At 45.4% G+C, this 12013-nt stretch overlaps 1 protein-coding gene across 4 annotated transcripts in view; it reads right to left on the bottom strand.

Moving 5' to 3' along the window:
• Nucleotides 1-12013, bottom strand: part of LOC149347288 (uncharacterized) — an 88344-nt gene that overhangs the window by 19788 nt on the left and 56543 nt on the right. For all 4 annotated transcript variants that reach the window (XM_089586983.1, XM_089586982.1, XM_089586985.1 and 1 more), the window contains one exon: nucleotides 3375-3543. In XM_089586983.1, coding sequence (XP_089443109.1) covers nucleotides 3375-3543 — 169 coding nt within the window. The remainder of the gene's footprint in view (nucleotides 1-3374; nucleotides 3544-12013) is intronic.

The following is a 12013-nucleotide window of genomic DNA, read 5'->3' as shown; positions in this document are numbered from 1 at the left end:
ATCATCATCATCAGCCTGACTACTCCCACTGCAGGGCAAAGGCATCTCCCATGTTTCTCCAATTAACCCTGTCCTTTGCCAATTGCGGCCACCATATCCCAGCAAACTTCTTAATCTCATCCGCCCACCTAAATTTCTGCCGCCCCCTGCTACGTTTGCCTTGTCCTGGAATCCACTCCGTTGCCCTGAAGGACCACCGGTCCTAAACAATTCTCTTTTAATTCGGTTTTATTTTTTCTCGCAAACACAGACCGCCAGAGGTGAGTCGAAAATAGCCAGAACTGCACTATTACTCCTAAGTGAATTTCCATTTCGGTCATTTTGTAGGAAATGAAAAACGTAATAACGGTCTCGCTTCTAGGGGCTGCTGGATTGGCCCTATATTTTTTTTTATCAAGATTCAGTGACATGAGACTCATTACGGGTCATTCTGTGTGTAACGTTCATAGCGGGCTAAGTGAAATTCACGAAGTACATTTGCATTTTAATTTTTTATTGCGATATTTGTATTACACACAGAAAAAATGGTATTGCGTAAAGGGAGAGCACTTTCGATTATGCTAGGTGTTTCAGCCAATGTGAACGTACAATTTCAAAATAGGCACTTTCAGGAATGAAGGTGCCTCATGCGGCAGAATAAGAACTGCACTGACCGACATGAGAAAACACATCGATAATGTTCACTACTTTGGCGCTCAACAAATTTCTGACAGTTCATTTTTTAACTTTTACATGTAAACACTTGGTTGCTGTTTGATATCTGTAGCCGCTCGTTAGTAATGGTCATATCAGTGTTTAGAATTTCGATACCGCGATTACTCTTGGCGCTGCGGCTCGACAAAATTTGACTGTCTCGATTAGTTACATGCACTGAAGGGGTTCTTTTGCCTGCATGCTTTTGAAAGATAGCTTACGGCGCTGACAGTCAGCCTATACATCTATTTAGACAGGCTGGTTAGCGCCTATAAACCTCAAATTGAACCCTCGTGTGAGTACGGTAAGAGGGAGGAACAACCTTTGCAAGCTAACATTTTCGAAACTGTGTCTGTCCTCAAAAGGGCGCGGCGGGATTTCCGGAGCCGATTCAAAGCGCACACCCCTGATAAGCCGAGCGGTGATCCGGGGGGCCCTCATACCCATCCTTGTCAAGCGATGGGTTCTGAACCAACGACCTCCCGCTGCCGACGCGACGGGTGTACCAAACCACATAGGCCACCCGTCGCCTTACGACCTTTTCCCTGTCTCACCTCTACCCTAAAAGTGGAGAGCATAATTCCGCGCCCTCCCTTTCCTGCCTGCCAAGTGAGGCAGGTGGCGCTGCGAAAGCAGACGACGACGGCGTGAAAACTAAGAAGCTCGCTAATAAGATCTAACGCTCGGAAACCTGAATGACGGTTTCTAGGCCGGTGTAACGTGAGATTCAGCGGAAGTTATTTCCGGTGCTCATTGCATTGGTCCCAGCGCTAGAAGTATCGCAATACGCTTCCTACTGGAGCCTAAATTTTGCGTCCGTTTTCCATGCGCTGCTCGTCGCTCTATTCGCCAAACGCGATCACATGATTCCAAAATATTCAAGCATTGCAGAAAAGCCACCACCTCTGGAGTGTTTGCACCCGACTGCTGCTGGAAGTCCATTGGTGCGCCGACTTTTCTCGTGCTTAGCGGTATTTGACTTTGTGCCAGTGCATGTGTTCGGTGAAAAGTTATTGTTTTAACAAAAATGCAATACTTTATATCAAGCTTTCTGCACTTGCTCAAAAGAAAGCGCTTTCGATTTGCGGCTTTTATAACCAATCGATCCACCACTCCACGTAGCAAGTTTTCTGTTTATAACTGATTTAAAAACTACCGAGGCACTTAAGTCTGCTTACATGCTCTGAATGAAGAAGTATTGTGCACTGCTGCTGTTTCTGTTGGTGCCTTTATGGTTTGTTTAGTTTATTCTGGTGTAACGTCCCAAAGCTATTAAGACTATGAGGGACGCCGTAGTGGAGGGCTCCGGAAATTTCGACGACCTGGTATTCTTTAACGTGCACTGACATCGCACAGTACACGGGCCTCTAGAATTTCGCCTCCATCGAAATTCAGCCGCCGCGGCCGGGATCGAACGCGCGTCTTTCGGACCAGCAGCCGAGTACTGTAAACACTGAGTCGCCGCAGCGGGACCTTTGCGGTTAGCGTGTTCGTGTAACTTAGTTCGCGTTGGTCACCAAACTGCGCACTGTTCGGAGCTGAAATTTCGTCTGGCCCGGCTCAGCAAGGAGATGGAAGAGTACGCGCGAATACTGAGCAGATAGCATTGGCATCAAACTTTTGACAGGCTGGACAGGCAATTAGGCAACAAAAAGCAGCTGACATCTACTGAAACATCTCCGTGACCCAGGGGTGACCAGACTGGGAACACAAAAGAACCTACAGAGTGCTATACATGATTTCCAGGGTGACGACGACGAGCTGCTAAGAGCATTAACAAAAACATATATCAGCATCACCGGGGACCTCCCTCTCAGAGATGCATATCTAGGGACGACAAACGACTCTCTGGATAGAGATATCACGGAAGCAGAGGTTAACGCAGTTCTGATAGCATCAAGAGTACCGCTGCAGCAGGTGACGTGGCATTACCCCGTCATATATGGGAGATGAAGGCAGGGCGTGAAAGACCGATATTTCTAGATATGTGATGTAGAGTTAAGAGGGGTTTACTTATGCACTCTTATTGCAGTTAGGCACTATTTGTAGTCAGTAACTAGAACTTAAGTCTAACTTTTCCATACAAAGTTCCACTGATGTAACTGAAACCGACGTTCCAGATACTTAAAGTTGTCAGTGAAACACAAAGCTCCACATACGTGCAACCGGAACACAAGTTCCACATAAAGACTGTTCGCCAGTCCGCACCTAATTGACAGCTTCTGTGCCCGGCGCCGCTGCAAGACAGTGATGCCCAAATTCGCTACTTGTTTACCTCCTCACAGTGCGTGTTTAGCCTTCTCACAGTGTGGCCACTGATGCTAGGTCATGCTCAGGCGGCATTTAACTGCATGACAAGATCCCTTTCCACGAAGCGCACATATCCGCAAATGACATTGCTTGGTCCTAGATGTTCTGAGCAGTGTGAGGGTTCAAATATGATGCTGTTTTATGACACGCAGATGTAGTGTTTACATGACCGTCGTCTGCTCACAAATGTATACACTGTTATCTCTGAATAATGGAATGTAGGCTAGAGTGCTACCCCTCTCTGAGGCGATAGAAGGCTTGAGTCATGGTGCGGGGCTTCCCTTGGATTGGACCAGCGGAGCCTCCCGCCTGTTTTTTTTTTTTCACACTCCGCCGCAAACCTCGTTTTCAAGAAACCTGGACTGGCATACCTGTCAAGTTTCACCTGCTCCCTTAGCTTGCCCGCGCGTTCCTTGGACAGCAGCTCTTTCACCGATCCCCCGGAGGCGGCGTCAGCCACGTGCCGTAGTCCGTCGGCGAAGGCATGGCGGAGCGCTTCGATCAACACGTGCTCGTAGTCACCAGGAACGTGCTGGAGGCCTGCAAAACAGTCCGCCGAGGTACACTAGCCGTTTCTACGTGTCACTGTCAAGTAATGAATCTAACATCATCTTGTCATAGAGGTTCGCAAAATTACCTAGATAATAAAGAGGTGAGTTGAAATATGGGTTAGTTGGTACATACTTATGAAAAAACCAGCCAACAAGGCGGGGACAAAGAAGAGACGAGGCACACACAACGACTGGTCAAAGGAGAGACGAGGCACGCACAATGACTGGTCCAGTCGTTGTGTGTGCCTCGTCTTTCTTTGTTTCCATCTTCTTGGCTGGCTTTTTCATAAATAAAGAGGTGCCATAGACTATGTGCGTTTCTTAAGAGCAGTTCATCCACTGCTGCATTGCCGGGGGTGAACAATACATATTTGGCTTGACTAGCGGTGGGCCGAAAACGGGGATTCGTCCGCGGAATCATGGCATGCGTCGCGGTGTTATCCACTCTGTTCATATTCGATTCATTTTTGCTGTATTCATGGCTTCTTTTATAGGTTTGACGGAAGTGAACATCTTGCATTCGGCTCGTATGGAGATGAGTAAAGCACTTCTTTGACGTTTGCTTCGAGTGAAACGAGCGAATTCACGTTTTTTGCCAAACACTAGCCAAGCCAGATACAATTTGTTCACTTCCCGGCATTCCCTGAGTGGGTTCAGTGCCGGATGATCATTTTTCTTTCTTGGTGTGTTTGAGACACTCTATGGTCCTGGTGAACGGCATTGTTTATGGGTCCCAATCGCCTGGCGTCAAACTTCGCGACCATTGAGGGAACTGTGTTTAAGAGCAAGAAAGGGACATGAAGAAAGGTGCGGTAATACGTACAGCTTTTGTCAGAAGGTCAGCACCTGCCGGCATTGGTTCTAAAAATGAATGAACGAAGAACGTAGCGTTTAAGGGAAGAATCTTGCGAGTGCAGTTCCGGATTATGTTCTTGAAACCCGGCCCCTCAATATACTTTTTAATTTGGTTCTCAACCCTGCCTTTATTCGATGGCCTAAGATGCCCATTGTGAGGAGGAGGTGTCGGGGCCACACATTTGCCAAATGGCATGGTTGGTAAGCCTCCTGTGACCTGCCACTATCGCCACCTTCTACGGTTCGCACGTGGAGAGGAAAAGCCCCTCTCCTGTTTTATGGGAGAGGTGGTAGACACCGGAGGTGGCTGCCATGGGCAGAACCCTAGCACCTGCCAATGTGAGTACGCAGAACATGCATCTGCGACCTTCAACTGCCACGGTTCACAGGAGGCAAAGTGAAGAGCGGGAAATCTCTCTCTCCACTTGTGCGGTATTTGTGGCCGTGCATAGCAGCTCACAACGAGGTACTTATGCTGTGAGATTGTCAAAGCTAATGGTAATTTGTTGTACTCCACATTTTTCGACTTCTTTTGCGTTCGACAGCGTTCGTAATCTTTTGAAATGAAGGCGGAAACTTGTCTTCACCTCTCCGAAAACTGGACTTCCACAGATGTTAAAAGAACCTCACTACACGGTTTGGGTCAAGCAACGGGCCCTTGGAAATCTTTTGTTTTTACAAAGAGTGTATCACTTTGAGTTCAGTTTAAAGAGGCGCTGAAGAAAGCTTCACTAGAATTTGGTTGTGAATAAATATATATTGTTGGGATCTTTGAGGACGTGCTAGATATTTTTAAGTGCGCAAGCACTTCTAGATGCACACCTCGAGTTTCAGCGGTGGGTGTGCGTCAAGCATCTGAGTAGAATGTGTAACTGGCCCACTTGGTCAGTGGGCACCTTAGTCGTGCTGTTCGTAAGCAATGGCTTTTACCTGCAAACTGGGGCAGTTGTGCTGGTGTCCGTTCCCGATATTCAGTGGAAGCTTTCGACTCCGTTGATTTTACTAAAGGAAACGCACGTAACTGGCTCGCTGGGTCAGTGGACACCTCAATCGCGCTTTGACGTACGTGACGGTACCATCGACCTGCAAAAACCTTGCCTCCACTGAATATTTCGTGCTTAGCAATACCAAACCACCAGCCATTTTTTTGGCAGTAAACATGCCTAACTTTTCTGGTCACCAGCAGCTAGAGTAATCTGTTCACCACCTAGAGCGAACAACTCGTAACCAAACGGGACAACTTTGATCTCCTATTTTTGAGAACACCAGAGAGTTCCGAGAGTTCTGTGCGAGCATGCTTACTATAGCGGACGGCCCTTCCTCCTCGCTGAAAAGTATTGAACTATAATATTCTTCCTGCGCTCACAGTAGCAATATCCGATGACCATAGAAAACCGAAGGGATGTGCCGTGCATCCGAAATTCTCGCGGTGATTTTTAGCGTTTAGGGCCAAGCGGCACCTGGCGGAAGCCACGCCAATTAGATTTCCTAAGCTTGACGAGCATTTATTGCAGAGGATCTTGGAGTCGAAAATCAAACTTGTTTTCCTCTTTCTCTAGATTTGAATTTGATATGATCAGCACGAAAAGTGCTCTTTGGTTTCATGTGGATATCAGTGATGCGTACCCTATGGAGTCTTGACAAAAAAAATGTCTTCCTCTCCCGTAACCGAGAGTAGAGTAAGCATGAAATGTTTACGGGCCTAATGTCATCTCGGTGGACACCCGAACCGCACCGTACAGGAAGGGAGGAACGCCACCACCCGTTCAGCGCGATGCCTTGCCATTTGGTTTTTTGAGGAAAGGAAATGGCGCAGTAATTCTCTGCCATCTCGGTGGACACCCGAACCGCACCGTAAAGCAAGGGAGGAACGCCAGCACCCGTTCGGCGCGATGCCTTGCCCTTTGAACGCAGCGCTTCTCCCCCGGGCCCCTGTGCACCTGCGCAGCTTTGCTTCGATGCGCGAAGCCCCTAAGAGATCACGTACGACAACGAAGTGTACGTGGCATTTATGTGCTTTTTGCAGGCGTTATTAGAAATCGGAAATTATAATTCCGTGCATTATCAAACGCACAGCGCGACTGATATCTTGATAAACATTGAGAAAGCACTGGCAGCAGTTATTTTTTGTGACTCGTTTGGAGACCAACCGTTGCTTGCATGCCGGTCGCGTAGGAGGGCTTAGAGAGTCTCGTTAAATCTCGTTAAGTCTCGTACGGTGCCCGGATGTTCTCGTTTCAGAGCCCGGATGACTGGAATTCAGTGCCCGGATGACTCGATTTCAGTGCCCGGATGACTCGATTTCAGTGCCCGGATGACTCCATTTCAGTGCCCGGATGACTCGATTTCAGTGCCCGGATGACTCCATTTCAGTGCCCGGATGACTCGATTTCAGTGCCCGGATGAGTGGATTTCAGTGCCCGGATGAGTGGATTTCAGTGCCCGGATGATGGCTCTCGGTCTCGGCGTGACGTCACCACACTGCCGACAACGGGGGCTAAAAGCATTTCATGCTTAAAAGATCCGTTAGCATAACCGCACTTTCCTCCTGAAAACCGCCACTGGCGGCGATGTCTGTTCATTTTCAGGCATTTTATAGCCTCATAAAGCCTCTGTTTACAGTGCAGGTAGCATATTTGTGAACATATTGAGACAGTCATTTTAATAGCCAGACTCTCTTATGTGCTGGGTTTGCCCGTTCCGCCAGTGAAGAGGGAAAGGAAGTAAAAGAGGAGGGTGAAATGAAGAAAGAAAAACCTGAGGGCCTACTTAACCACATTATTAAAGAACAAAATGCGATAGTACTTAGTTTCCCTCATATGGTGTCTTAAAAAGGTGTCTAATGTTCTGGAGATTTTCGAGCAAAAACCCATTTGAACCAGTGGCACTGCCTTTATGTGGTATGAATGACTCATCACCTTCTGGAATATTGCCAGTGGGCGTGTGGACAGCATCGTGGCACGGTTGCTTGAGAGCATGCGTTTGTTCATGCAGATAGCGGGATATCTTCAGATCTACGTGGCATCTACCGCTCCGACAGACACCGCTTGGATTGCACCTGCACCTTATTGCTGTTATGCTGACCTGGCTTCATATGACCCGTCTTGGCAACTCTCTTGGACCGTGGCTCCTTCGCAGAAGTTCAGCTCATCGCCTACGACATCACCATTTCCTCTGGATATAAACGAACGCCAGAGGCCCGCGCCTCCAGTGGGCGTGTGGACAGCATCGTGGCACGGTTGCTTGACAGCATGCGTTTGTTCATGCACGTTAGTATTGACCTTCCTATGTTTGCAAAGAAATCTAGCAATGTTTGTCTTTTGCTGTTCCCACGCCCTCAAGTGCTATTAAGTTTGCTTGTGCAGTCATTTGATGTGTGTGCTCAGCTGGTTCTGCAGTCGGGTGATGTCGAACTTAACCCTGGCCCTGGTACGCGTTCTAAGAACAGTGAAACGGATGACTCTGTACAGGAAAAACTTAATGACCTGTTAACTTTATAACAGAACGTTAACTCACGCACTGCTAGAATGGAAACCGAACAGTCACACCTAATTGCTTCCATATCTGAAATAAAAGAAAATCAGGAATCTATGAAACAGAATATCTCCAATATCGATGCGAGGCTGTCGGCAGTTGAACTTCAAGCTTCTGCTTCTGACGAGGCTCAACAAGAGCTGCTGACCTTGCGCGAACTCGCTAATAACCTGATTAGCGAGAATGCCAAATTGCGGCTTAGTCAGTCACAGCTTGAAGACAGGCAGCGGAGAGACAATCTATTGTTTTTTGGCTTACGTGACAGTCCAACAGAAACATGGGAAGGAACGGAAGACAAGCTTTTGGACGTTATCTCTAACTGCATCAGTACGGCGATTACGAAGGATGCGTTTGAACGTACTCATAGGATTGGTACATTTTCGGATGATAAATGTCGCCCGGTTATCGTGAAGTTCTGCTCCTTTAAAGCAAAGCAACAAATTCTATCCCAGTCAGCCAAACTTAAAGGTGAAGGTATCACCGTAAGTGAAGATTACTCGTTGGAAACGCGTCAGGCTAGAAAAAAGCTGCTTCAGTTCGCTAAGGGTCAGGACTCATTTTACATGCTTAGGTACAACAAACTGTACATTAAGAACAAATGCTACAGTTATAACCCTGCTCGCGACTGCATTTTCATGGAGGCTAATCTTCGGGCATCAGCAACTTTTCTTGATAGTAACTCAAGTCATGGTTTCGCTGCTTCAGCACATGCTGAGCAGACTGATCGATTGTCTACTTCGCCAGTCCACAATCAGCAGTCAAATCACGGTACCTCTGGCTCGACAAACATGTTGTAGGGCTGCGCGAGGGGCAGTGGGTCTGTGTCGGATACTGGCAACTCGCTTTCTTTTCTTTTTTCGAACATACGAAGCTTACTACCCAAGCGCCATGAACTTAATGCTATCATTGATTCGTGTAATGCTGATGTTGTCTTACTAACCGAAACATGGCTGTCTTCAAAGATAGCGGACATTGAACTATTTCACTATAAAAAACGCTATAACGTGTTTAGATCTGACAGAAGTGAGCGATCTGGAGGAGGTGTTTTAATAGCTGTCGCGGATAACTTTGTAGCATCGCCTATTAATACTCCAACTAGCCTGGACCTGGTTTGGGTGGATCTTAGTGTACGTTTTAAGAGAATGATTTTGGGTATATGTTACCGTCCCCAACCTCGAGCCCAACATTCGTTGATGAATTGCATGATGCCCTTAACATGATCACTGTACGATTTCCGAGTACACCTATTGTCGTAGCTGGCGACTCTAACTACCCTAGTATCGTGTGGACTAATACATCACCTTATCTCAGCTCTTTTTCTACGGAGTGTAAAAAGTTTTTGTCAACTCGTATGGATTTCAACCTTTCGCAGTTAGTCTCTAAACCTACTCGAACTACTTTATCCTCATCGAATGCTTTACATCTTGTTCTAACTAACGTGTCTGATCTTATCCCTTCGATTTTTTACCTACCTGGTCTCAGTGATTACTCTTTGCTGCATTTTGATCTACAAATTCCTGTGTACGAGTTAGTCAGACTAAACACATTAGAGATTATAAACGGGCTGACTTTAACGCTATTAACTGCGAACTAGATCGTTTTTTGGAAGATTACTTAACAGGCTTTTCACAGCGTTCTCTTTACACTAACTGGGATTTGTTCAAGGATATCGTTGAACATCTCATTAACACTTTTGTGCCATTAAGATCTTTGAGGTGCGACCGGGAATCACCATGGTTTAATAATGTTTTAAAAAGACTCTCCAATAAAAAGAAGCGCTTGTTCCGCTCTGCTAAGTTGTTAAATTCTAAACAACGATGAGAGGCCTACTTTTCCGCAGCTGCAGAGTACAAAGCTGCGCTAAAAAACGCAAAGGACACATTTTTTAACCACACCCTGCCTGCTATGCTGGTAAATAATCCTAAACAATTTTGGAATGTAGTTAACAAGAAGGACCCTTCCACAATTCTACTTACTTCTCCTGATGGTGTTGCCTTTCCTCCATACGAATGTGCTTCCGTTCTAAACAATATATTTGCTGCGGCATTTTCTAGCAATGTTTCGCTTGTTCATCGCGTGTGCCCTGTTTTTGATGCTCTTCCTATGGATCCAGTTATATTCGACGCGTCAGGCATCCAGTGCATCATAGAAAATCTTAAGGCTTCCTCTTCCTGCGGTGTTGACAACATTAATTCGAAGTTTTTAATTCATACAAAGTACTATTGTTCCATAATTCTTACTAAATTGTTTGAACAGTCTCTTGCAACAGGTTGTATGCCCAATGATTGGAAAATTGGGAAGGTGCTTCCACTGCATAAATCCGAAAATAAACATTCTCCTGATAAATTTCGACCTATATCACTCACTAGTATACCGTGCAAGATCATGGAACACGTCATATATTGTCATCTCATCTCTTCTTTAGAACCTAACTCCTTTTTCAGCATTGCCCAGCATGGTTTTCATAAGTCTTTTTCATGCGAAACTCAGCTAATATGTTTCACACATGACCTTCATTGCATCATTGACCGCTGGTCTCAGGCAGACTGCATATTCTTGGACTTGTCGAAAGCGTTTGACACTGTTTCGCATGAGCTTCTCTTTCTAAAATTAAGCAATCTTAATATAGACCCTAACATCCTTGCATGGCTACAATGCTTTCTTTCTAACCGTTCACAATTCGCAACAGTGAACAATATAAACTCGCATTCTTTGCCTGTCCGTTCCGGCGTACCTCAGGGGTCAGTTCTTGGGCCCCTCCTCTTTCTCATCTATATAAATGACTTCCCGGCTAACATTTCTTCTTCAATTAATGTTTTTGCCGATGATTGTGTTATTTACCGCGAAAATAAAGATAGTAATGATGTCTCTTGTCCTCAATAGGTTCTTGATTGGTGTTTTATTTGGAACATGCAACTAAACATTAATAAATGTGAACATGTGTGCATTTCTCGTCTCTCTAATGCCCCTTCTTCTTATCACATTAACAACGTGTGTCTCCAAACCGTGCCATGTTATAAATATCTGGGTGTTTACGTTTCTTGTAACCTGTCGTGGAAAACTCACGTTGAATGCATAATAAATAACGCTGATTGCATGCTTGGGTACCTTCGCAGAAATTTCTCACGTTCATCTAGGTCAATAAAATTATTACTTTATAAAACATTGGTACGGTCCAAATTAGAATATGCTGCATCTGTCTGGAGCCCTGGCATCGATTCACTCGTTTCAGATTTGGAAGCTGTGCAGAACCGCGCATGCCGTTTCATTCTTTGTAATTATCACCGAACAAGCAGTGTAACCGCCATGAAATCAAGTTTGTTCCTACCACTTCTTTCCCACCACAGATCAATAGCCTCATTGTGTCTTTTTCATAAAATTTACCACAACAGCTCTCTCAATCCTAAGTTACTGTCAAGACCATGTTACATTTCAGCACGCGTTGATCACAGTCATAAAGTTGGAATCCCATCTTGTCACACCAAATGTTTTCATGACTCATTCATACCCCGAACTTTTCTCAGCTGGAATCACCTTCCCCACGACATCGCAGGTATTTCTGATAATATTGCATTTCGTAAAGTCCTTAATGTTTCTTTCTTAGTAGTTGTGTTTATTACTGTATAAAAATTGCCTTTCACTGTCCGCACACTGTTTTAATGTATCCCCACTGCATTCTAATCTCATTGCCTTCCTGTGTTTTTTTTCTTTATTTGTTCCTCAGACAGTGTCTAAGAGGAGGCCAAGGCTAAAGACTAAGAGCCTGACGAGGCCTTGGCCCCTTGTACAAATTTTTGCATCAACGAACAGAACTCAGGCATAATACTTCGGCCAGTAGCAGGGAAAAAATGTAAACAATTCTTTAAAAGCCAAAATTTTGCCGTCCTGTACATCAGTCTCAAACGATCCAAAGTTGTAAGAAAACGTCACTTTGTCATGTATTTCTGGTTTATTTTTGTTTTCTCTGCTTGTTGTTGCTGTTTTGGGTGAATTTTTTTTATGTATTCCCACTCCCCTCTGTAATGCCTTCGGGCCCTGAGGGTACAATAAATAAATAAATAAATAAATAT

The sequence above is a fragment of the Amblyomma mixtum genome, chromosome 4 (genome assembly GCF_055824585.1).
Source record: "Amblyomma mixtum isolate Tamu chromosome 4, ASM5582458v1, whole genome shotgun sequence".
Lineage (NCBI taxonomy): Eukaryota > Metazoa > Arthropoda > Arachnida > Ixodida > Ixodidae > Amblyomma > Amblyomma mixtum.
Note: the sequence above shows the minus strand (reverse complement) of the source record. Positions and strands in the feature narration are given on the sequence as shown.